The sequence below is a fragment of the Schistocerca serialis genome, chromosome 7 (genome assembly GCF_023864345.2).
Source record: "Schistocerca serialis cubense isolate TAMUIC-IGC-003099 chromosome 7, iqSchSeri2.2, whole genome shotgun sequence".
Lineage (NCBI taxonomy): Eukaryota > Metazoa > Arthropoda > Insecta > Orthoptera > Acrididae > Schistocerca > Schistocerca serialis.
This window is the reverse complement of record NC_064644.1, coordinates 179,297,272-179,322,649: the sequence shown is the minus strand read 5'-3', so window position 1 is coordinate 179,322,649 and position 25,378 is coordinate 179,297,272. Positions and strand designations below refer to the sequence as shown.

Below are 25,378 nucleotides of genomic sequence, written 5' to 3'. Positions count from 1 at the left end.
TGTAAGTAATTAACTTCTTGTTTTAATAGTAGTAATGTTGAATCCCATCTCTCAACATAACTGCAGCCACTGTCAGTGAGTCCCAGCCCCTAGGTTGCAAAGTGACATGAATGTGCTGCTCATCTCACTTGCCCTGCAAGGTGAGACACATGGAGCTCACCACTGCAGAAAGACTTTGTGAATCCACTGTAGTAATTTTAGATGGTTATATAAAAGAGCAGGTGGGATGCAAAGCCTCCAAAACAGGCAGTTTCAGCTTACATGCTCAACCACAAGAAGATGTGGGCAAACTTTGACACACAGGCAATCAGGGATATGCACCATAGCTGATACAACTGTTCTGTATTTTCTATCTTTCTTGTATTCCTGCCTTTTGTCTTTTCCTTTCTTGTTGGCTATCAGAGGAAGCTACAATTTACTCCTCCCCTCAATAAGATTTGGTAGAATTGTCTAGATCTAGAAATCTTAAGTCTTCTGCATTAAGGAAATGTTCATGTGAAAGTAGTTTGAGTCATTCAGTTTTAAATTAATTAATATCCTTAATGTAACACCACAGTTCTTACAACTTGAAAGCACTCTTTCTTCCAGGTCTTTGAAGGTATGAAGGCATATCGTGGAGTTGATGATAAAATTAGATTATTTAGACCAGATCTCAATATGCGTCGTATGAATGGTTCAGCAGCTCGTACAAGTTTACCAACATTTGATGGTGATGAATTGATCAGATGTTTGTGTCGTCTGATTCTTATAGACCAGGAGTGGGTTCCACACTCTGAGGCATCAAGTTTATACATCCGTCCAACAATTATAGGCATTGATGTAAGTAGCTATTCATACTTAAATAAAATATAAAATCTTTCGCCATCTTAATTGTTATGCCTTTGCTTATTTTTCTTTGTGTTTAGTGCAATAATAGGTTGAGTTGTTATGGCCTTCTGTCCAAAAACTGGTTTGCTGCAGCTCTCCATGGTAGTCTAACCTATATAAGTCTCTTCATCTGTGCATAATAACTGCAACCTATGTTCATTTTAATGTACTTGCTGTATTCATGTGTAGGTCGTCCTCCACAATTTGTACTCCCCCTCCCCACCTCCCTCCCCCACCCCCTCATTCCGCGATTGCCAAATTAACTAATCTTTGGTGCTTTAGGATGTGTCCTATTAGCTGATCGTTTCTTTTAGTCAAGTTGTGCTGTAAATCTTTTTTCCCCAACTTTGATTTGGTACCTTTGTTCTAGTTGTTTGATCTACCCATCTAATCTTGTGTTCTTCCATAGCACCACACTTTGAAAGCTTCTATTCTGTTCTTGTCTGAACTGCGTATTGTGTACGTTTCACTTCCATGCAATACTGACAAATACCCTCAGAAAACCTTCCTAACACTTAAATTTATATTAGATGTTAACAACTTCCTCTTTTTGTGAATGTTTTTCTTGCTATTGCTAGTCTGCATTTTATATTCTTTCTACTTCCTCCACCATTATTTATTTTTGTGACCAAATAGTAAAACTCATGTGCTACTCATAATTTAATTCTTACAACCTTGTTTCATTTAACTCGTCTACACTCCATTACCTTTATTGTACTTTACTTGCTGTTCATTTTATAACATCTTTCCGTCACCATCCATTCCATTCAACTGCTCTTTCTAGTCCTTCGTCATCTCTGATGTCATCAGCAAATGTTGCAGTTTTTATTTCTTATCATGGAACTTTAATTCCATTTTTAAATTTTTGCTTCATATCCCTCATAATTTGCTCAGTGTGCAAATTGCATAATTTAGGGATAGGCTACAACCGTGTGTCGTTCATTTCTCAGTCACTGTTGTCCCTCTATATCCTTTGGCTCTTATAACTGCAATCAGGTTTCTGTGAAAATCCTGGATAAGCTTTTTGCTCCTTGTATTTTGTCTCTGCTACCTTCAGAATTTCAAAAAGTGCATCCATTTAAACCTTTTCAAATGCTATAAATGTAGGTTTATCTTTCTGCAGTCTATCTTCTAAGATAAGTTTTAGGGGTCGGTATCATCTTGTGTGGTCTTAAATTTCACTGGAATCCTAACTGATGTTCCCTGAGGTTAGTTTCTACCAGTATTTTCAATTCTCCATTAATAATTTGTCAGTATTTTGTGATAGTGACTTATTGAACTCGTTCACTAATATTCACTCCTATCACCACTTGATTTCTTTGTAAATGGAGTTGTTACAGTCTCTTTGAAGTGAAGTGAAGCAACTGTGAGTAAGAGCACATTGTGAATCCACTCTTCTCCAACTGTTGTCTGAGGGCTGACGCTAAGAATATTGGATGGACTGCTTTGGAGAATGTCACTGGCCTATCTTCATGGTGTAAATACAAAGTTCACATCTCAGGAGTGTGACCATAAATCAGTCTGAACTTACTTATTTGTCAGATTTTCCTTGTCCGAGAAGCAAAACATGATGGCGGTCATTTTAAATGTATCAGTCTTGTAGACTATATTTTCACGCTTTTATTCTTCAGTGCTTTTTGTATCCTAAAACCAATTACATGAATCAGTTAGGTATCTCCATTGTTACTGTGGAATCATTTTGTAAAGACCTCCGCGATTATGATGATGAAACTTTCGGCTAGTCATCACATATTTTATAAACAAACAATTACTATGTGTGCTTTTTGCTATTATTTCTCTCTTTGGTCACTGCGCCTCTGCTCAATGTACCAGAAAAGTAAGGCTAGTCAAGTATCGAGTCAGGGCATGGAAATCAATAGTAATCTTTTTCACTTTCACAATATTACATTTATCAATGAAACAATTAATACGAGAGAATGTTGTAAAAATAACAGTGTAAGAAAAATAATATCAGGTGTTGACTAGTTTTGACAAAAAATGTTATATGATTAATAGAAGACTGTTGTATTGTGCCAACTCTTCTGCCCTGCTTCGAAAAGCCAACAAAATTTTGTGTATTACAATGCTTCATTGTAATACTTATTTTCTGTATATTGCCAAATAAGTAACCTCTTGCAGCAAGACACACTACTCATATGTCTATAATGTTTGTAATAAAAATTCTAATTCATTTTGTAATTTTTTGATGATAGCCTACACTGGGAGTTGCCACTTCAACATCTGCACTTTTGTATGCCATCATGTGCCCAGTGGGTAGCTATTTTGGTCCTGACAGTAAAGCAGTTTCGTTACTGGCTGATCCTAAATACACTCGTGCTTGGCCAGGTGGTGTTGGTGATAAGAAAGTGGGATCCAATTATGGTCCCACACTGCAAGTTCAGGTTAGTTTCTTTACTGACATGAAATGATCAGAATTAATATTGTATTTTGTTTTAAGTGTTTGACTGTCTTTCCTAATTTAAAGGCTAGTTATAATTAAACTTTTACAACTTGTGTCAGTGTAGACAGAAAACTAATTATTGTATGAGCACCCAATTTTGTAGGAAAGATGTTCAGTCTGTGCACTGCAGGATTTGCATTGTTAGTAGTGTTAGTGTCATGATTTGCCATTAGGCGCCAGTAATGGTACAGCGACTTAAGGTTGAAACTCAAGCATCAGTGTGCATTACAGTTGCAGAAGTCAACATGCATCTGGACAAGATGAGCAGGGCTTTACTCATAAAGTTGTTTTATCAAAACAACAGCAATAATGCTGTTGCTCTTCAGAAGTGTTGATGCGTTAAAGAAATATGAAGGAGTCCTCTTTTCCACACTGAGGTTGAAGAACATGATTTGGAAGTTCGAACTAATAGCAGTTTGGGAATTGCTCCTGGGAGGGGGGGGGGGGGGGGGCTGATAGTAAATTGTGCCATAAATTATTGAAAAAGTTACTATTGCCATGGCTGAGAATGCTGGATGCAATTGCGAATTTGCGATCTTCAAGCAGTGCATGAGCTGAGTCTTGATAGCTGAAAGCTCCATAGTCCGCTGTCCAAAAAGTGCTGTGAACAGTTGTGAAATGGTATCTCTAGTGCTATTCCAGGCTGTCGTTGATGCAGATGGTCGTCACATTGTGCAGTGTGTGTAACTTACTTGAAAGGTAAACATGTTACGCAACTAGAAACTGTTACCATCTCTTGTGGAAAATAAATGTGTTTCTTTTAATGATTTATTTTTTATGGGAGGTCCCTCTCGAGTAGTGAAATTTTAATTATAACAACCCTGTACATAAATCAATACACACAAGCTAAACTTTTTTAAAATTTTTCCTTCTGTTGTTCTGCTACTCGGTTAGTGTGAGGATTTAACGTAGTCTAAAGCATTTACCTAACACACTTATCTCACCACATAAGATGCAGATAGTTCATGCTATAGTTAATTTGTTTTGTGCTTGTAAATGTTTAAATGTTCCTGATCACATGCAAAGACTACATCTTTTCTTCCATTAATTAACATTTTTGTTATTGTTATTCGTGTAATAATGGCAGGCTGTTTGCTGCCTCTACCTTTTGTGAGTCAGTTAAAAGCTATATATCTGCTTGTTAGTCTAGTACAGTAAAACGTACCATTTGCAAGTGTGAATGAGAATGCAAAAGAAAGTAAAATTGAAAATTTACAAATTTAAAGTAAAGTGTGTCCATGCTGTTCTCTTTAATTTTGATCATAACAAAAGAATTACTGGAACTACATAAGACATGCACTTACAAGTAGCCACTTGACTGTGTAATTTTTAGTAACAGTCAGTTCCCTGAGATACTTCAGCAAATAAGCTGCCATTTTTTTTATACATGGACCACCAGCACCAAATGCAAGACATAGAACATTTGGAGTTGATATTTATTTCACGAAGAAGTAGCATGTTATAAGAATGGAACTAAGTGATTTATATGCACCTGCTTAATTGTGGCTCACATGTTGGTCAAAAACACTGCCATTAGATACATGTGTGTAACTCCTACATAACTCTGTATGTGTGTGTGTGTGTGTGTGTGTGTGTGTGTGTGTGTGTGTGTGTGTGTGGGCGCGCGCGGTCTGCTTTCTCTTGCAAGGGAAGTGTATTTTATATATTGTTGTATATGGCTTACATGAAGTTTTATGAAGTGCAGCTAGATGGTTTTTATAATTTGGAATGCTATTTGTGCTCTAGGTAATGTAGTTTGTATAAAATACATAAACAGGCTGATATGGGCTGTCTCATCTCTAACAAAACTCTTTTTGGTATTCTTTAGTGACAGAACTTACAAATGTACTAAAAAAGATATTTCAGTACTTTCAGTAATTACAAAGTTAATTTTCACGCATAAGCAGTAGATCCTATAGTGTTAACTCCCAACTACCGTTTATTGAAACCATCTTGTTGGTTTATTGAATTTCTGATTTCATCTTTTTTTATGCTGTTAGTTTAACTTTTCTGTTAAAGTGTTGTTACATTTCCAGGCAGAGGCAGCATCTCGTGGTATGCAGCAGGTTCTATGGTTGTATGGGGAAGAAGATTATGTAACAGAAGTAGGAACTATGAATGTGTTTATACTTCGCTTGAATGAAAATGGAGGTAATTAATTTAAAAAAAAGTATTATTGGAAATTTATGTCCAAGTAGTGATTGCGCTGCATTATCACCCATGCAGCAGATTCCAGTAATCAGGATAAAGATACAGTGAGCTGTGGCGTTAGCAAACAGAGAATAAATAAAGGGAGTAATAAAATTGAAATTTGTTACCTGGCTGATGAAAATAAATTTAAATCCCTGGACACCATATTCAAATCAGTTTTCTTGAAAAATAGAGAGTAAAAAGCAGCAGGTACTAGGATAGAGAACCATTCTCAGACTAGACTTCTTGATCTTCATGGATTTTTTTAAAAAAGAAAAATTACCCTATTGAGATTCACTGTTACAATGGCAAGAATTTTGAGAATATTGCAATGTTTTTGGCTGGACGATAATGCAAAACACTTCAGTTTATGAGAATAGTACCTTGTTACATTCGAAGAAAATGTGTGAGGAATATACTTGTACTCCTCAGTTATGGAACAAGTTAAAAGTCCTTGAGTGTAATTATTTCTAAAATGAGAAAATTGGCCTAGTTGGGGGATGTTAAACGTAGTTTAATTTCGTTACATAAAAAATTCTGTAAGCTGATAACAGGTATTATTTAAAACAGTATGGGTGCTAGCCAATTTCTTAAGCGGAATACAATTGGGAACAGGGACGTTCAGTTTTTAAACATGATTTCAGGAAGGGGGAACAGTCTGTTTTGCTCAGCTGAACCTGTGATTGGTAAGTGGGTATTTTAGAAGTATTGAAAGTGCTAGGAATTGACCTGTTTCATTTATTCAGTTTTAGTTTCTCCATAAAAAAAAGAATGAACTTGATGTGCAGGATATATGCAAGATTTCATAAGATTCCAGGGCTTGACAAATCATTGGTGGAATTAACTGATCAGTCAGGTATTGACACAGACTATGTTGTTGTAGTGTACGGAACAGTAATTTTGCAACTGTGAACCAACTTTCAAACAACAGTAGATGCCAAGACAAGATTGTGTATGAGCAGCTGTGGCAAGGAACAATTCATACTTCTTGTTTGTTACACATCATAATGTGCGACAGAGTGCAGCTGTACTGAAATGAGCCTTGCAGAGAGCAAGAAGAAGGTGGTGGTGGTGGTGGTGGTGGTGGTGGTGGTGGTGGTCGTGGTGGTGGTGATAATGTGAGACAACAAAGCAAATACATTATGAGAAAAAGAGAGTCACTTTAGACTACAAAATCAGGGCAATATGGGATACAGTGAAAGAGTAGATTAGTAGAACCAGACATGAAGAGGAGCATATAGCATTAAGAATAAATGATTCATTGGTAACAGATGTGTTCAGAGTTGCAAAACTTGTTAACAAGTGTGTCATAACTGTTACTGAAAGAATGAAGTTGTTAGGTTTAGTAGATGCTGCCATGGAATATATCAGGCCAGATATTACAAATAACTCCAGTAATATGAATATAACCCTGACTATACAACAGAAATAATGTCCAACTTAAAATATTTAAAAATCTAAAAATTCTAGTGATTATCATAAAATATCAATAAAGTTGATTAAAGAGTGTTCTTTTTAGTTTAGCTGAGTATTAAGTTATTTGTGTAACCAGTCATTTATCGCTGGACCGTTTTCTGACTGGCTGAAATATGATGTTATCAGGCATCTGTATAAGAAAGGAGATGTAGAAATACTGTTGAACTTCTGTCCAGTTTCACTTTTGCCTGCAGTCCCAAATTTAAAAAAAGATAATATACAAACAGTTGCTTAACTGTCTGTCTAACATCAAATAATATATTGTCATAGACACTGTTTGGCTTTTAAAGGATTCCACTATTGAGAAGGGTATTTACACATAAAAGGAGAACATACTCAATTCATTAGACAATAAATTACAAGCTAGCACAAGGAGTATAGGTTGTGATACAGGTATGATGACATATGGAAGTTTGGGTCTGGCCGTGAGTCGTGCAAGGATAACCAAAGCGGTTAAAGAGATTGCTGGTGTAAAGTGGGACATCCAGGTTTGAGTCCCAGTCCGGCACAAATTTTCGTTGCAATCATTCTGTTAAGCAGTCGATTGTTGTTCGTATTTGCAACTGTGAATGTATTTCATGTATTTGATCTAAAATGTTATGTTTTGGCAGAAAACCGTATTCAAGTAAGATAAGGACTTCGTTAATAATGTTGTATTTTTCATTCAGGCAGTTATTATTGAATACACCACTCCATTTCATGTCTTTCATAAGTTTCCTAAAATAATCAACTTTTGGCTTACTGACTATTCTCTTGAAGTCAGATTTTGTGTCTGGCTCCGAATTAACATTTAGCAAAAGGAACTGCATGTCAGCTTGAAAGGTCATTGACTACTGATTTTGTAAGACAATTTTGTTCATTAATCCTTTCTATAAAGATATTATCAGTGGCTTTTTTTGAACAATTAGCTACCCTAGTTGAGAAATTTACTGTAGAAATTAAGTTGAATGATAATATTACTGACTTATTGAAAGAATTGTTAGGAAAAATCTACATTAACATTTCCAGAAAGCACTGTTTCCTCGTTCTCTACTTAAAAAAAAAAAAAAAAAAAAAGAGAGTAGAGCTTCAAGGTGGTTTATTACCAGATTGAAATTACCTGCAGGTGCACAGTATACACCCACTGTTATAAACAATTGATTATGAAATTCTGCTTCCATTGCACATGCTTCCTCACGCTGTTATAAGCAAAATTTATGAATGTCTAAGTTCTTAAATTTGTGACAATCCCTGATGAAAGTGGCAGCTCTTCCTTTCTCCATTTCTGCTCAGCAGAACTGTAACACTTAACACATCTGTACCAGTGGTCATATGGTGTTTAAAGGACAGATTGTGTCAACTGGGTTTGATGACTCTAATTAATCAATACAGATATGCCATTCATTAATTTTACTTGTCTTTGAATATGTTGATGCAACAAAGACAGTTGGTGTTTCTCACTGACTAGAGTGCAGTTAGCTAGAAAGGTATAACTGGGAAACAATTGCTTGTTTTAGTGAAAGATATTTATAGAATGTGGCAATCCATATAAATTGAAGCAAACATCCAAAATTTTAGCATACAGCAGAACTGCTGAAATCTGTCTTGAGGATAAAATTACATGTAAGTATTAAAGCAAAGTGCTACAAATTGGCGTAGGCAGTTACAGAAAACTCTGAAAAAGAAAAGATATTATATTGGAAATGGTTACTGCCAAAAAGTTTCGGTCTGCATTTGTGATTGTTAAAATTTTTCCTCTTCCTCTTGCTCTATTTAAGAACGGAAGAGGAAAAGCATCATTTAGTTGGTAATAGCTAACTTCTGCCTTTCTGTGATTAGCTTGTAGAAGGTAAGGAACAAATAAGGATTTTGTATGTTAGGATTAGTTCTAATCAGTAGCATGAAATAGGAATAATTTCACTGTAGTCAGATTGTAGATGTACACCAGAATCATTAATGAAAAAAAAAAAAAAGAGTTTGTCATTTAATACACAGCATTTTGGAAAACTTTATTTCAGTTTGCTGGGATAAGAGGAGGGACTGTTAATGTAAGAAGAGTGCCATCCAAAAAGTAAGGAACATGCACATACAGTCTGGACACTTGGGCTCTGTCAGCCACTTATTGGTTTCTAGTGTTCAGTGGACAGTTGTTGTTATGTACATGAATTGTATTCCCCAAACTTCCATAAGTTGTCATTCCATTATACAGCTGATGGTTGTCCATATTCGCAACTGTGAATACATTTCATGTATTTCATAATGGCTGTTGTCACTGCAGTGCCTTTTCCTTCAGACATTCATGCATGTCCAAAGGAACATTGCATCATAATTCAGAATGACATAGGCACTGCAATATCATTGCTGCATGTGGTTGTAAGCCAAACATAGTCACGTGGTAAGTGCATAGATACTTATGACCATAGCCGTGCTGATTACGAATCCTGTCGAGGGAGAAGTGTTGAGTTGTTGTTTGTTTTGCACAGACAAAAAATGTTAGACTCTGTAACATTCACTGCAGACTTGTTACCATATATGGCAAAGGTGTAACGACTGCAGGTAGTGTCAAAAACTGGTGCAGAATGTTTAAGAATGGGAGAACTGATGTTCATTATGAAGAGAGATCAGGGCGACTCTCTGTCATCACAGATTTGGTGGGACAGAAGGTGTATCACATCATTAGAGAGAATCAATGATTCACAATTAGCAACATGCATAAACAGTGTCAGGAAGTGCCTCACTCAATTTTGTATGAAATTGTCACTTAGAACTTAGGGTACCACAAAATCTGTGCACACTGGTTGCCACACATGCTCACAGATGACTAGGAAGCTGCGAGAATGGGTGCTGCATTAGCATTCTTGGAGCATTACAAAAGGGATGGCAGTACAATGATTGGCGAAATTGTTACAGGAGGTGAAACTTGGGTTTCTCATAACACTCCCACAATGAAGCAACAGTCTGTGGAGTGGCACCATCTTCAGTCACCACTGAAATCACTAAGTTCAAAGAAACTGCATCAACTCAAAAACTGATGGCTTTTGTATTCTAGGAAAGTGAAGAGGTCCTACTCATTGATATCATGCCCCACAACACATCGATCGATAGTCGTGCATACTGTGCTATCCTTGAGCATCTTCATCGGGGTACTCAGAACTGCTGAAGAGACAAGCTCTTGCCTGAAACTGTTCTGTTGCATGTATGCATTGGTGCATGAGGAATTCCAGTGGGACACCACTGAGCATCCTCCCTACATCTGGACTTTGTACCATCAGGCTTTTTCCTGTTCCTGTTAAGGAGCACCTTGCTGGTAAACACTTAGCAAATGATGCTGTTATGACCTAGTGTGACATAGTATGATGTTGATCTACACAAGCTGCTACCAAAGTAGGACAAGTTCCTCAATGTCCAAGGCAGCTATGTTGAAAATAGACAAAATATGTGCCAAAACATATTTCTGTGTTATTATTATGGAATATCTTGGTATGGCAGAATGTTCTTTACTTTCTGGATGGCCCTCGTATATACTGCATTCCATGTTAAAAATATATGGTAAATTATAGTAGTGTAAACTGCATAAGATGCAAAAAATGTAACTTTAACAGTATTTGATTTTAATGCACTTATTTGATTTCCATACAGAAAAGGAACTTGTAACTCCACCACTAGATGGTCTTATACTGCCCGGTGTCACACGGTACTCCATTATAGACTTGTGTAAGCAGTGGCCGGAGTTTAAAGTACTTGAGGAAAGATTCACTATGGGTGACCTCATTAAGCTTCTCAGTGAAAACAGAGTAAGTACTTTTGTATTTATTTTCCTTGTAATTATCTATGGTCCAAAATATTGGAACACATGAGGCAATACTGACCCTACGACTTATCTTTGAAGATAGATTAAGGAAAGCCAAACCTACATTTCTAGCATTTGTACACTTAGAGAAAGCTTTTGACAATGTTAAGTGGAATACTCTCTTTCAAATTCTGAAGATGGCAGGGGTAAAATACAGGGAGCAGAAGGCTATTTAAAATTTGTACAGAAACCAGAAGGCAGTTATAAGGTCGAGGGACATGAAAGGGAAGCAGTGGTTGAGAAGGGAGTGGGACATGAAAGGGAAGCAGTGGTTGAGAAGGGAGTGGGACAGGGTTGTAGCCTGTCGCCGATGTTATTCAATGTGTGTATTGAGCAAGCAATAAAGCAAACAAAAGAAAAATTTCGAGTAGGTATTAAAATAGATGGAGAAGAAATAAAAACTTTGAGGTTCGCCGATGACATTGTAATTACGTCAGAGACATCAAAGGCCCTGGAAGAGCAGTTGAACGGAATGGACAGTGTCTTGAAAGGGAGGTATAAGATGAACATCAACAAAAGGAAAACAAGGATGAGGGAATGTGGTCACTTTAAGTCAGGCGATGCTGATGGAATTAGATTAGGAAATGAGACACGTAAAGTAGTAAAGAAGTTTTGCTATTTGGTGAGCAAAATAACTGATGAAGGTCAAGTAGAGAGGATATAAAATGTAGACTGACAATGGCAAGGAAAGCGTTTCTGAAGAAGAGAAATTTGGTAACATCCAGTATTGATTTAAGTGTCAGGAAGTCATTTCTGAAAGTATTCGTATGTAGTGTAGCCTTGTATGGAAGTGAAACATGGACGATAAATAGTTTGGACAAGAAGAGAATAGAAGCTTTTGAAATGTGGTACTACAGAAGAATGCTGAAGATTAGGTGGGTAGATCACATAACTAATGAGGAGGTATTGGTTAGAATTGGGGAGAAGAGAAATTTGTGGCACAACTTGACTAGAAGAACGGATCGGTTGGTATGACATGTTCTGAGGCATCAAGGGATCACCAATTTAGTATTGGACGGCAGCATGGAGGGTAAAAATCATAGAGGGAGACCAAGAGATGAATACACTAAGAAGATTCAGAAGGATGTAGGTTGAAGTAGGTACTGGGAGATGAAGCAGCTTGCACAGGATAGAGTAGCATGGAGAGCTGCATCAAACCAGTGTCTGGACTGAAGGCCACAACAACAACAACAACAACAACATCTTTGGCCCAGAATTATTTGGTCCAAGGAGGATTTTATATGGATAATCTCTCCCAAATTTCACAGTATGATAATACGTGAAAATACTGTTGATAACTGATTTTACAGCAGACTGATCTTGTAGGCAGTTTATCCTACCTCCAAATTTTGTGCCTTTGTAACAGAGGGACTAAAAAGAGAAACAAAAAAGTCGAATCAAGATCATCTGATAATCTATATAATAGAAGGAAACATTCCACGTGGGAAAAATTATATATAAAAACAAAGATGAGGTGACTTACCGAACGAAAGCGCTGGCAGGTCGATAGACACACAAACAAACAAACACAAACATACACACAAAATTCAAGCTTTCGCAACAAACTGTTGCCTCATCAGGAAAGAGGGAAGGAGAGGGGAAGACGAAAGGAAGTGGGTTTTAAGGGAGAGGGTGAGGAGTCATTCCAATCCCGAGAGCGTAAAGACTTACCTTAGGGGGAAAAAAGGACATGTATACACTCGCACACACGCACATATCCATCCACACATACAGACACAGACACAGACACAAGCAGACATATTTCAATATCTTTTTGACATATTTTACTACACGATAACTGGAGTAAAAATATGTCTGCAGTGTCCATTCAGTTTACTGTCTTGTTTTATACTGTTTTTTGTTTAATGGACATGCTACATGGAAGTGAAGTCTGTTTAGATATTAAATTGCTACATCTGTAAGAAAATTCTAAACATGTTAGACTAATGGAAGAGGAATGTCTAACCTTACAGTTTTTTCTGTTATTCAGTTGTTAAATACACCTGATGTAGTTGCTTTCTCTTAATGCATGCTGTTGCAACAGATACTAAACACAGATTGTTGCAAAAGAATTCATATAATTCATATTATTAACAGACACCTTTTTTCTAATTTTGTATCTGTATTCAACTGTTGCAGTTGTTGGAAATGTTCGGTGCCGGAACTGCATGTGTCGTTAGTCCGATAGGCTCAATCCTGTACAAAGATGTGTTGCACAAAATTCCAACTGTTGAATGGGAAGACCCTCTGTATGCTCGTTTACTTAAAACTCTACTGGACATTCAGTATGGAAGAGTAGACCATCCTTGGGGTGTTTGTATTGATCAGTACTGCTGATAGTGGTCATTGCCAGTATGTTTTACTGGTGTGTTTGTTTTGTAAAGACTTACGAAGTAACTTATAAAAATCACTGTACAAATTTCTAATGATGTGTGCAGCTTTTGCAGTGTGAAAATACTGACTGTGTTTTGTAAGAAAGTGTTGTAAGTTGTGTGTTGAACTCTATCTCAGTGCTTAGGTTTTCAGTTTAATTGTAATCATGTGAGAAAGTGTGGCTGAATGTAGATGGTTTTCTAGGGCTTATTTTTGTATTGTGTGAGAAATACCTCCTGTTGTGTTTAACAACAAACTATTGTATCTTGGACTGTAAATTTGGTGAGAGACTTGGGTGTTTCCTAAGTAATGAAAGAATGTCTGTTGTGGCAGGGAGTTTTTAAGAGTCTATGTTGTATTTTTTATTTTTGTGTCATTGCTTTGTATGTTCAGATGATCATGTTATTTATTTATTTTGAACACATTTTAATGTTACTGCTGTGAAAACAATATAGATGTAAAGTTTTACTACCTTGAATATCACATAGTGATTGCATGTTTTGAATAAGACATTGCTATAGATGCATGTAGCATACATAAAGTAAGAAAAGAAAATGTGGTGTATGTATTGTGATGCTGTTATTTTGGCCTCTTATGAAGCGTGTGTAGTAGAATACGAATGAATGAAGGTATGTGAATTACTACGAAGCCCTTTGAGGCATATTGCAGTGCATCCAATTAATATGTCTTAATTGCACCAAATGGAAAGGAAAAAGGAAGGGAGAAAAAAATTCTTTCATCCTTTGACATAATCATAATATTCATATTGTTCAGGTTAATATCAGTTTCCTTATGTTTTCATAAGAAGATGTAAGGATTGTTCCATTTTCTTGTTTTATTTTAATGAGAGCTTATACAAGCTAATTTTGTCCATTGGACAGAGTGGAAACCATGTGACATTTATTTATTTTATCATAAAATTTAAAAATGTTCACCCTGAGTACAACTTGATCGAATCTATAGAGACTGAATAACTACTTCAAAAAATTGCTTATCTTCTGCCCAAACTAGTTGCTTGGGATATGAATTATTTTCATTTATATCTGTATGCCAGATGACAAGAAAATGATTTTGAATTACTCCATTCGTGGTACAAAATGTATCTCAGTGATTTTTACTGTGTGCTATGATTTGAAGGCACATGATAAAGTTCTAGTTTAGTGTGTTGTGCTAATGCATAGAATGCAGGGTATATTATATGTACAGTATTTTGTGTATATTAGGGTACTTAAAATTAGATACATCTAGACATTTATTAATTTTCCTTGAAACAAAGCCTCACAGTGTACGATTTTTCAGCAGATTTGCATTAGAGAATGCAGTCATTTGTCATTAGGAAAGTACAGTAATCCTGCAAATATAGTTCAGTAACAAATTTTGTGTAGTGTACGGTTTTGCAGTTTCTTCTCTCATAAGAAACCCAGTTTGTTCCTATGTGCGATCTAAAGAGAGGAAAGAGGACTTTTTTTTATAAATTTACACAATGAGTGCTTTTAACTCAACATGTGGGCTCAGAATAGATAATTTTAAATTTAGTTACCTATGTACCAGTGCAATCAATAATTTCTCACATGTAAAACTTAAAAGCAACTGTACTTTTGCAAGAAATTCTGTTTTTAGTTTATAAAATGCAAGTAGTTTATTTTAGCCAATGTCCAACTGAACAATTTTACTATAACAGTTCTGCAAGAAGGTATTTATGTTGAAATTAGTTTTGCTGTTATTACTTTCCATATCATACAAATTCAGGAATTACAGGGGTACAGAATAGTTTTGTGTGTTTTAACATTCACCATTTATAAAATGGATTGATAAGGATGTGCCATTTTAGATAGCGTATTTTATTTTTGTATTATGTTGTTTCTTCCTGAATTTCCCACCTGATTTGTAGAACATGTGCAGATGTTCAGAAGCAGGTATAAAATAAAATATGGTGCATTAATGTTTTTCATGGTGGCTGTAGGTATATTTTGTTGAAAACCAAACTCGTGCTCGTAATGTTATCAGTGCTGTGTCATACATGTGGTTTTTACGAAGCATGTAAGCAATCTAATCTCGCACTGTGTGTGTGTGTGTGTGTGTGTGTGTGTGTGTGTGTGTGTGTGTGTGTGTGTGTGTTTTCAGGTAAAAACATGTGCTTGGTACATAAAACACTAAAACTGTAATCATTGGCATTCTCTATATTGCAAGAAAATGAGATGTGTGATGGTTAGTTGCTCACTTCAGTCTTTTTTTGTGTTTCTTTATTCCCCCTGTTTTCATAAATGCTAGAGTATTTAAGAAAATTCATTTGTGTTGTTCTGTTACACTGTTAAAATAGATTTACCATTTCCCAAAGTGTATTAAACTACACTCACGTACGTTAGCAGTACGTAAACTTGTTATTATAATAAAAACATTAGAAATGAATGCCAACAAAATTAAATGATTCCTCGAAAGAAGAGACTGTTTAGTTAAAGCAAATTTATTCTGCTGTGTTGTCAGAAAAACTGTGTTCTCAGGGACTGTCGACAATATAACTGTGATACCTTCCTGCTGACATATTTAATCACTATCATGTCAGCTTCCATTATTTTGAGAAGATATTTATTTTTTGTAATATGCATTCAGAGAGTTGCTGAATTTCTCTCTTTTTATCATGAGAACCATGACTGTAGAGTAAAACAGTTTCAGTACATGAAGAATGACTAAATTATACTACTTATATTTTTGTAATAGTATTGTTATACATTTTTGATTCCACTACTGTTGATAAAATATGCTCAACTGTTCGCATTTGTTTTTATCTCTAATACTCATTTCTGCTGTCCTTTCCTTTATTTTCACCTCACTATAAAATTCTGGAAATAGTGCACAGTGACTTATGTTATACTTCAGCCTGCTAATTGTTAAAAGGCATTATGGTATTTGTGAATTAATGTGTCAGCAGCAGAATAATTGTAACTCCGCAGAGTTCCAACTCTTTCAGTTGTATATTGTAACTGAAAGTATTGTTTGACAATGATAGGGATGTATGAATTTGGGAGAGAGAAATTTTAGGCTGTTTTAGAGTAGTCAGACTTGTAGTATGGGAGATAGTTACCACACTGCACAGAAGGCAAATTGCGAGTGACTGACACACACAAAGAATAGACCAACAAACATTGTGCTATTCATTTGTTATGAATCCAGCATTAACGTGAATGTGAAACTGAAAATAACATTTATTATTATTATTATTATTATGAGAACTGTAGAATGTGATCACCATCAAACACATGAGAACAAGCAACCACTCACCTACAGTTTGGATGTGAATGGCTCAATGGGACACTCACATATAAGATATTTGTTGCTGTTTTAGATGTCTAGAAAAGCAAATGGTGACAAGTGGATTTATAGGACAGATCTTGTATATGCTATGGGTCATCCACAAGGAATAATTTGTGGGGTGTCAGGTTAGAAGCAACAGTAGTGTAATGATGGACAATCGTGGTTATTACCTTCATAAACATTTCCATACACAAATATGTTTAATAGAAATCAAACACTGTGGTGTAGTGCTACTCCCCATACAGAGGAGTTGTGCAGCAGACAGGCCCATTCATCGTAGTATTTGGACAAGCACGTGTCACACACACACACACACACACACACACACACACACACACACACACACACACACAAAGTCCCTCACTCATACTCTCACTGATATATGCGCGGTTTGCACAGAGTTTTCACATTGGAAGGGCTCTGCTCAACAGCTTGTAAGACCTAAAGGAGCTGTCCACTAGCAAGTAACTTCTGCAAGTCTATGCTGAGGTGTTTACAGTAGAACAGAAATTTGGGCTAGTTTACCTCTACAGGTCACTTGGGAACTTAATTTCAGCAACTTGCTGCAAGTATTTGTAGAAGTGTTTCCACTAGAGATGCTCTCTGAGCAAGTGGATGTCTATAGTGGCATGCTAAAAACCAGAGCAGCTGCCATCATTGCTGTGTTACTATTATTATTATTCAACAAAACTCAATTAAAATCTAAAAAGTTATGGAGAAAAGAAATATTTGGATGAAGAGGTACTTATTTATAAAGAAATTCTTTCGTATGAATTAAAATCGGAGAACTTCACTCATTATGGGAATGTCATATGCAATTTTTGAAAGTCTCTTGTCAATTGAATAATAAAGTATTCAAAACTGGAATATAAAAATGCCACAAGCTGAATCACTAAGAGATCACCTTTTAATTATTCTTCAACTTTGGCAAACATTAGTTATTCCAAATGTAATATGTTTATGTTAATGCTAAAATTAAAAAGCAGCTAAAATTTAAAGGCCTCTCAACTGCCATTCTTCTTTCCCTTGTCGTAAACAAAGTAATTTTTTCGCACTTCCTTGGCTGACAGCAGCCAAGTATATATGTTTGTGGGTTCCCATGGTATATTTATTTTGGGTCATCTGTTTCTGTGCCAGTCTCCTCTTCCAATGAACACACACAACTTCTACGAGTTTGAGAAAAACTTGCAGCAACTGGGAAGTTCGGCAAGTACTTGCAGCAACATGCAAGAAACTGTTTCCGCTAACTTGTGGAAGCTACGTCTGCAAGTAGATGGAAATTGCAGAAGTTGATTTTCTGAGGATGTTTCCACGTCATATAACACTAGTCAATTGTGAAAATGTAACTGAGAAGAAATAAAGTTTTTAACTGTATTGACCACACTGATAACAAAAATGACAATGGAAAACCTCAAATTGGCTGCCGTTTCCAAGTTGAAGGGGCTGTGTTTCATTACAATTATATTTTCTTAGCATTCATTGTCAGTCTTTTCACATATAAGCTTCAAAATCCCACTGGTGGTAGACAGAGTGATGAAGTTTCAGGCAACAATAGCTGTGTATATCTTATTGCTATTTTTAGCTTGTAGCAACAAGTGGAAGCAGATGAGGAAGGAATGAGCAGAGCATGTTTCATTTAAGCATAGTCTGTCTGTTGCAAGCTGTGTTCTGTTTGTGCACTGGAAGAACATGTTACTATAATGTAGTTAGTGTGTGTGATCAGTGTTCTTCCTATCATTCAACATGCCTCACAAATTCGAAAATAGTGCTGACAGCTTTTGCTATGTTTGAGGACAGGCTACATTGAAATCTCAAAGGAGGCCCATAACACCATATTTTAGGAAGGCATACAAACTGCACCTAGGCTGTATGTTGCATATATGTGTTGAGTCGTCATTCATGGTTGAATCATAAAAGATCTTCCATGGGCTTAGCTATACCCATGATGAATCATCAAACCGTGTGACCAATTGTTACTTTTGTATGAAAATTCCATTAACACATTGTATTTATAAGAAGAAATCTTTATAAGAAGAAATATCCTAACATACCGTTGGCCATGCGACTAGTGTCTCATGGAGATGGACTGCCTGTTCCTGTTCCACCCGATTGTGATAGTGATGAGGGTGGTAATGAAACCAGTACTGCGCCATCAACTTCAAAACCCAATTCTGCAAAAGATTGTAATTTTGTGTGTAATGATTTTTCCTGGGGGCATGCAGCTTTACTGTATGATTAAATGATGATGGCGTCCTCTTGGGTAAAATATTCCAGAGGTAAAATAGTCCCCCATTCAGATCTCCGGGTGGGGACTAATCAAGAGGACATCGTTATCAAGTGAAAGAAAACTGGCGTTTTACAGATCGGAGAATGGAATGTCAGATCCCTTAATCGGGCAGGTAGGTTAGAAAATTTAAATAGGAAAATGGATAGGTTAAAGTTAGATATAGCGGGAATTAGTGAAGTTTGGTGGCAGGAGGAACAAGACTTTTGGTCAGGTGAATACAGGGTTGTAACACAAAATCAATAGGGGTAATGCAGGAGTAGGTTTAATAATAAATAAAAAAAAAAATACGAGTGCGGGTAAGCTACTACAAACAGCATGGTGAACGCATTATTGTGGCCAATATAGACACGAAGCCCACACCTACTAAAGTAGTACAAGTTTATATGCCAACTAGCTCTGCAGACGATGAAGAAATTGAAGAAATGTATGATGAGATAAAAGAAATTATTCAGGTAGTGAAGGGAAATGAAAATTTAATAGTCATGGGTGACTAGAATTCGACAGTAGGAAAAGGAAGAGAAGGAAACGTAGTAGGTGAATATGGATTGGGGGTAAGAAATGAAAGAGGAAGCCGCCTGGTAGAATTTTGCACAGAGCATAACTTAATCATAGCTAACACTTGGTTCAAGAATCATGAAAGAAGGTTGTATACATGGAAGAACCCTGGAGATAGTAAAAGGTTTCAGATATATTATATAATGGTAAGACAGAGATTTAGGAACCAGATTTTAAATTGTAAGAGTCTCGCTTCCCGTGCCCGGGTTCAATTCCCGGCGGGGTCAGGGATTTTCTCTGCCTTGTGATGACTGGGTGTTGTGTGCTGTCCTTAAGTTAGTTAGGTTTAAGTAGTTCTAAGTTCTAGGGGACTGATGACCATAGATGTTAAGTCCCATAGTGCTCAGAGCCATTTGAACCATTTTTAAATTGTAAGACATTTCCAGGGGCAGATGTGGACTCTGACCACAATCTATTGGTTATGAACTGTAGATTAAAACTGAAGAAACTGCAAAGAAAGGTGGGAATTTAAGGAGATGGAACCTGGATAAACTGAAAGTACCAGAGGTTGTACAGAGTTTCAGAGAGAGCATAAGGGAACAATTGACAGGAATGGGGGAAATAAATACAGTAGAAGAAGAATGGGTAGCTTTGAGGAATGAAATAGTGAAGGCAGCAGAGGATCAAGTAGGTAAAAAGACGAGGGCTAGTAGAAATCCTTGGGTAACAGAAGAGATACTGAATTTAATTGACGAAAGGAGAAAATACAAAAATGCAGCAAGTGAAGCAGGCAAAAAGGAATACAAACGCCTCAAAAATAAGATCGACAGGAAGTGCAAAATGGCTAAGCAGGGATGGCTAGAGGACAAATGTAAGGATGTAGAGGCTTATCTCATGAGGGGTAAGATAGATACTGAATACAGGACAATTAAAGAGACCTGTGGAGATAAGAGAACGACTTGTATGAATGTCAAGAGCTCAGATGGAAACCCTGTTCTAAGCAAAGAAAAGTGGAAGGAGTATATTAAGGGTCTATACAGGGGCGATGTTCTTGAGGACAATATTATGGAAATGAAAGAGGAGGTAGATGAAGATTAAATGGAAGATGTGATACTGCGTGAAGAGCTTGACAGAGCACTGAAAGACCTAAGTCGAACCAAGGCCCCAGGAGTAGACAACATTCCATTAGAACTACTGATGGCCTTGGGAGAGCCAGTCCTGACAAAACTCTACCATCTGGTGAGCAAGATGTATGAGACAGGCAAAATTCCCTCAGACTTCAAGAAGAAAGCAGGTGTTGACAGATGTGAAAATTACCGAACTATCAGTTTAATAAGTCTTAGCTTCAAAATACTAATGCAAATTCTTTACAGAGGAATGGAAAAACTGCCAGAAGCCAACCTCGGGCAAGATCAGTTTGGATTCCGTAGAAATATTGGAACACGTGAGGCAATAGTGACCCTACGACTTATCTTAGAAGAAGGATTAAGGAAAGGCAAACCTACGTTTCTAGCATTTGTAGACTTAGAGAAAGCTTTTGACAATGTTGACTGGAATACTCTCTTTCAAATTCTGAAGGTGTCAGGGGTAAAATACAGGGAGCGAAAGGCTATTTACAATTTGTACAGAAAGCAGATGGCAGTTATAAGAGTCGAGGGACATGAAAGGGAGGCAGTGGATGGGAAGGGAGCGAGACAGGGTTGTAGCTTCTCCCCGATGTTATTCAATCTGTATATTGAGCAAGCAATAAAGGAAACAAAAGAAAAGTTCGGTGTAGGTATTAAAATCCATGGAGAAGAAATAAAAACTTTGAGGTCTACTCCTGGGGCCTTGTTTCGACTCAGGTCTTTCAGTGCTCTGTCAAACTCTTCACGCAGTATTGTATCTCCCATTTCATCTTCATCTACATCCTCTTCCATTTCCATAATACTGTCCTCAAGTACATCGCCCTTGTATAGACCCTCTATATACTCCTTCCACCCTTCTGCTTTCCCTTCTTTGCTTAGAACTGGGTTTCCATCTGAGCTCTTGATGTTCATGCAAGTGGTTCTCTTTTCTCTAAAGGTCTCTTTAAGTTTCCTGTAGGCAGTATCTATCTTGCCCCTAGTGAGATAAGCCTCTACATCCTTACATTTGTCCTCTAGCCATCCCTGCTTAGCCATTTTGCACTTCCTGTCGATCTCATTTTTGAGATGTCTGTATTCCTTTTTGCCTGCTTCATTTACTGCATTTTTATATTTTCTCCTTTCATCAATTAAGTTAAATATTTCTTCTGTTACCCAAGGAGTTCTACTAGCCCTCGTCTTTTTACCTACTTGATCCTCTGCTGCCTTCGCTACTTCATCCCTCAGAGCTACCCATTCTTCTTCTACTGTACTTCTTTCCCCCATTCCTGTCAATTGTTCCCTTATGTGCTCCCTGAAACTCTGTACAACCTCTGGTTCTTTCAGTTTATCCAGGTCCCATCTCCTTAAATTCCCACCTTTTTGCAGTTTCTTCAGTTTTAATCTACAGTTCATAACCAATAGATTGTGGTCAGAGTCCACATCTGCCCCTGGAAACGTCTAACAATTTAAAACCTGGTTCCTAAATCTCTGTCTTACCATTATATAATCTATCTGATACCTTCTAGTATCTCCAGGATTCTTCCATGTATACAACCTTCTTTCATGATTCTTGAACCAAGTGTTAGCTATGATTAAGTTATGCTCTGTGCAAAACTCTACCAGGCGGCTTCCTCTTTCATTTCTTAGCCCCAATCCATATTCACCTACTACGTTTCCTTCTCTTCCTTTTCCTACTCTCGAATTCCAGTCACCCATGACTATTAAATTTTCATCTCCCTTCACTACCTGAATAATTTCTTTTATCTCATCATACATTTCTTCAATTTCTTCATCATCTGCAGAGCTAGTTGGCATATAAACTTGTACTACTGTAGTAGGTGTGGGCTTTGTGTCTATCTTGGCCACAATAATGCGTTCACTATACTGTTTGTAGTAGCTTAACCGCACTCCTAGTTTTTTATTCATTATTAAACCTACTCCTGCATTACCCCTATTTGATTTTGTGTTTATAACAGTGTATTCACCTGACCAAAAGTCTTGTTCCTCCTGCCACCAAACTTCACTATTCCCACTATATCTAACTTTAACCTATCCATTTACCTTTTTAAATTTTCTAATCTACCTACCTGGTTAAGGGATCTGACATTCCACGTTCCGATCCGTAGAACGCCAGTTTTCTTTTTCCTGATAACGACGTCCTCTTGAGTAGTCCCCGCCCGGAGATCCGAATGGGGGACTATTTTACCTCCGGAATATTTTACCCAAGAGGATGCCATCATCATTTATCCATACAGTAAAGCCGCATGTCCTTGGGAAAAATTACGGCCGTAGTTTCCCCTTGCTTTGAGCCGTTCGCAGTACCAGCACAGCAAGGCCGTTTTGGTTAATGTTGCAAGGCCAGATCAGTCAATCATCCAGACTGTTGCCCCTGCAACTACTGAAAAGGATGCCACCCATCTTCAGGAACCACACGTTTGTCTGGCCTCTCAACAGATACCCCTCCATTGTGGTTGCACCTACAGTACGGCTATCTGTATCACTGAGGCACGCAAGCCTCCCCACCAACGGCAAGGTCCATGGTTCATGGGGAAGGGATGAGTCTACAGAGATTCACAAATAACACAGTGTGAACTTGATGACCTAGTGAGAGATCTGGAATTGCCAAAAGGTAAAGCTGAACTGTTGGTGTCAAGACTGCAACAGTGGAACTGTCTTCATAAAATGGTAAGTGTGCCTGCATTCTGTAACTGCCATGTGCCATTCCTTCTATTTTTTGAAAGTGAAAATAACTTATTATTTTTTAGTTATGTAAAGTCATTACTGACACCTAAGGGCAATACTGACCTTGCGACTTATCTTAGAAGAAAGATTAAGGAAAGGCAAACCTACGTTTCTAGCATTTGTAGACTTAGAGAAAGCTTTTGACAATGTTGACTGGAATACTCTCTTTCAAATTCGAAAGGTGGCAGGGGTAAAATACAGGGAGCGAAAGGCTATTTATAATTTGTACAGAAACCAGATGGCAGTTATAAGAGTCGAGGGACGTGAAAGGGAAGCAGTGGTTGGGAAGGGAGTAAGACAGGGTTGTAGCCTTTCCCCGATGTTGTTCAATCTGTATATTGAGCAAGCAGTAAAGGAAACAAAAGAAAAATTCGGAGTAGGTATTAAAATTCATGGAGAAGAAATAAAAACTTTGAGGTTCGCCGATGACATTGTAATTCTGTCAGAGACAGCAAAGGACTTGGAAGAGCAGTTGAATGGAATGGACAGTATCTTGAAAGGAGGATATAAGATGAACATCAACAAAAGCAAAACAAGGATAATGGAATGTAGTCTAATTAAGTCGGGTGATGCTGAGGGAATTAGATTAGGAAATGAGGCACTTAAAGTAGTAAAGGAGTTTTGCTATTTGGGGAGCAAAGTAACTGATGATGGTCGAAGTAGAGAGGATATAAAATGTAGGCTGGCAATGGCAAGGAAAGCGTTTCTGAAGAAGAGAAATTTGTTAACATCCAGTATTGATTTAAGTGTCAGGAAGTCATTTCTGAAAGTATTCGTATGGAGTGTAGCCTTGTATGGAAGTGAAACATGGACGATAAATAGTTTGGACAAGAAGAGAATAGAAGCTTTCGAAATGTGATGCTACAGAAGAATTCTGAAGATCAGATGGGTAGATCACATAACTAATGAGCAAGTATTGAATAGGATTGGGGAGAAGAGAAGTTTGTGGCACAACTTGACCAGAAGAAGGGATCGGTTGGTAGGACATGTTCTGAGGCATCAAGGGATCACCAATTTAGTATTGGAGGGCAGCGTGGAGGGTAAAAATCGTAGAGGGAGACCAAGAGATGAATACACTAAGCAGATTCAGAAGGATGTAGGTTGCAGTAGGTACTGGGAGATGAAAAAGCTTGCACAGGATAGAGTAGCATGGAGAGCTGCATCAAACCAGTCTCAGGACTGAAGACCACAGCAACAACAACAACAACAAGGGCATTGAATCTAAAAGTGATGAGTGGAGGTTGTTCATCAATTCCTCCAAAATAAGCCTCAAGTGTGTGCTACTGAATAATGGCAATGTGTTACCATTAGTTCTGATTGGGTATGCACCTTACATGAAAGAAACATATAACAATATGAAAAAGTTGTTTTTGTTATTGAACTATGACAAGTTTAAATGGCAGATTTCCGGGGATCTTAAAGTCATGGGCATACTGCTTGGGCTACACCAAATTCTGGGACACTCGTGCCAAAGCATTGTATTATAGAAAGAAAGACTGGCTTAAGCATCAGTTATTTAAGCCAGGATCTCACAGGAGACACCGCCTTAACAAAACACTGTCCGTGTGGGCGAGGGGGTTTGTGTGATCCAATGAAGTGGAGGGCTATACCGGCAGTAGTAACTACCAGCAGGGCCTCCCTAGCTGGACAGGTCTCCATAGAGGATCCAGACAAAGTGTGTCTCACAACGTCCCATCTAGTGTCCTGTCCTGTCCTATTCTATCCCATCATATACACTCCCTTCCATTCCTTTTCCTTCTTGTGATTGTGTGGCAGCAGACACAGTCCTCTAATGTGGACCGTGGAAGATCCTTGGAAACCAGGACAATGTTGATGCACATAGGCCTTACTGCGAAGGGATGGATAGCGTTCTGTAGTCATGGTGAAGAGAAGCTATCTAAGGGGTAAGGCCCTGAAATAAAACCTTGGCAGGTGTCCAGGCCATGAGGTGGCAGCCCCACCAGGACACTCGGGGGGGGGGGGGGGGGGGGGCTGTGGGCTGTGGGCTGATAACCCGCACCACCAAAAAACGCATATCACAGAAACTAAAAGGAGAAACAGCTGGATGGATTTTAAGGATATGACCTTTGGCCTGAAAAGGAAAACCCGTATTGGTTTTTGGAATGTAAGGATGTTGAGAGAGAGGCAGGGAGGCTAAGACAGGTTGAAAAAGAGATGGAGAACTATTGACTAGATATGTTGGGACTAAGTGATATAAGGTGGCCAGAATGTAAGGAATT

General features: G+C 37.6%; 1 protein-coding gene across 3 annotated transcripts in view; it reads left to right on the top strand.

Annotated features, from left to right (window-relative positions):
- Positions 1-15,967, top strand: part of LOC126412696 (branched-chain-amino-acid aminotransferase, cytosolic) — a 125,947-nt gene extending 109,980 nt beyond the window's left edge. For all 3 annotated transcript variants that reach the window (XM_050082409.1, XM_050082408.1, XM_050082410.1), the window contains 5 exons: positions 589-819; positions 3,081-3,269; positions 5,365-5,479; positions 10,613-10,767; positions 12,963-15,967. In XM_050082409.1, the coding sequence (XP_049938366.1) occupies positions 589-819; positions 3,081-3,269; positions 5,365-5,479; positions 10,613-10,767; positions 12,963-13,160 (888 nt within the window). In that variant the 3' untranslated portion in view covers positions 13,161-15,967. The remainder of the gene's footprint in view (positions 1-588; positions 820-3,080; positions 3,270-5,364; positions 5,480-10,612; positions 10,768-12,962) is intronic.
- The last annotated feature ends 9,411 nt before the right edge of the window (positions 15,968-25,378 follow it).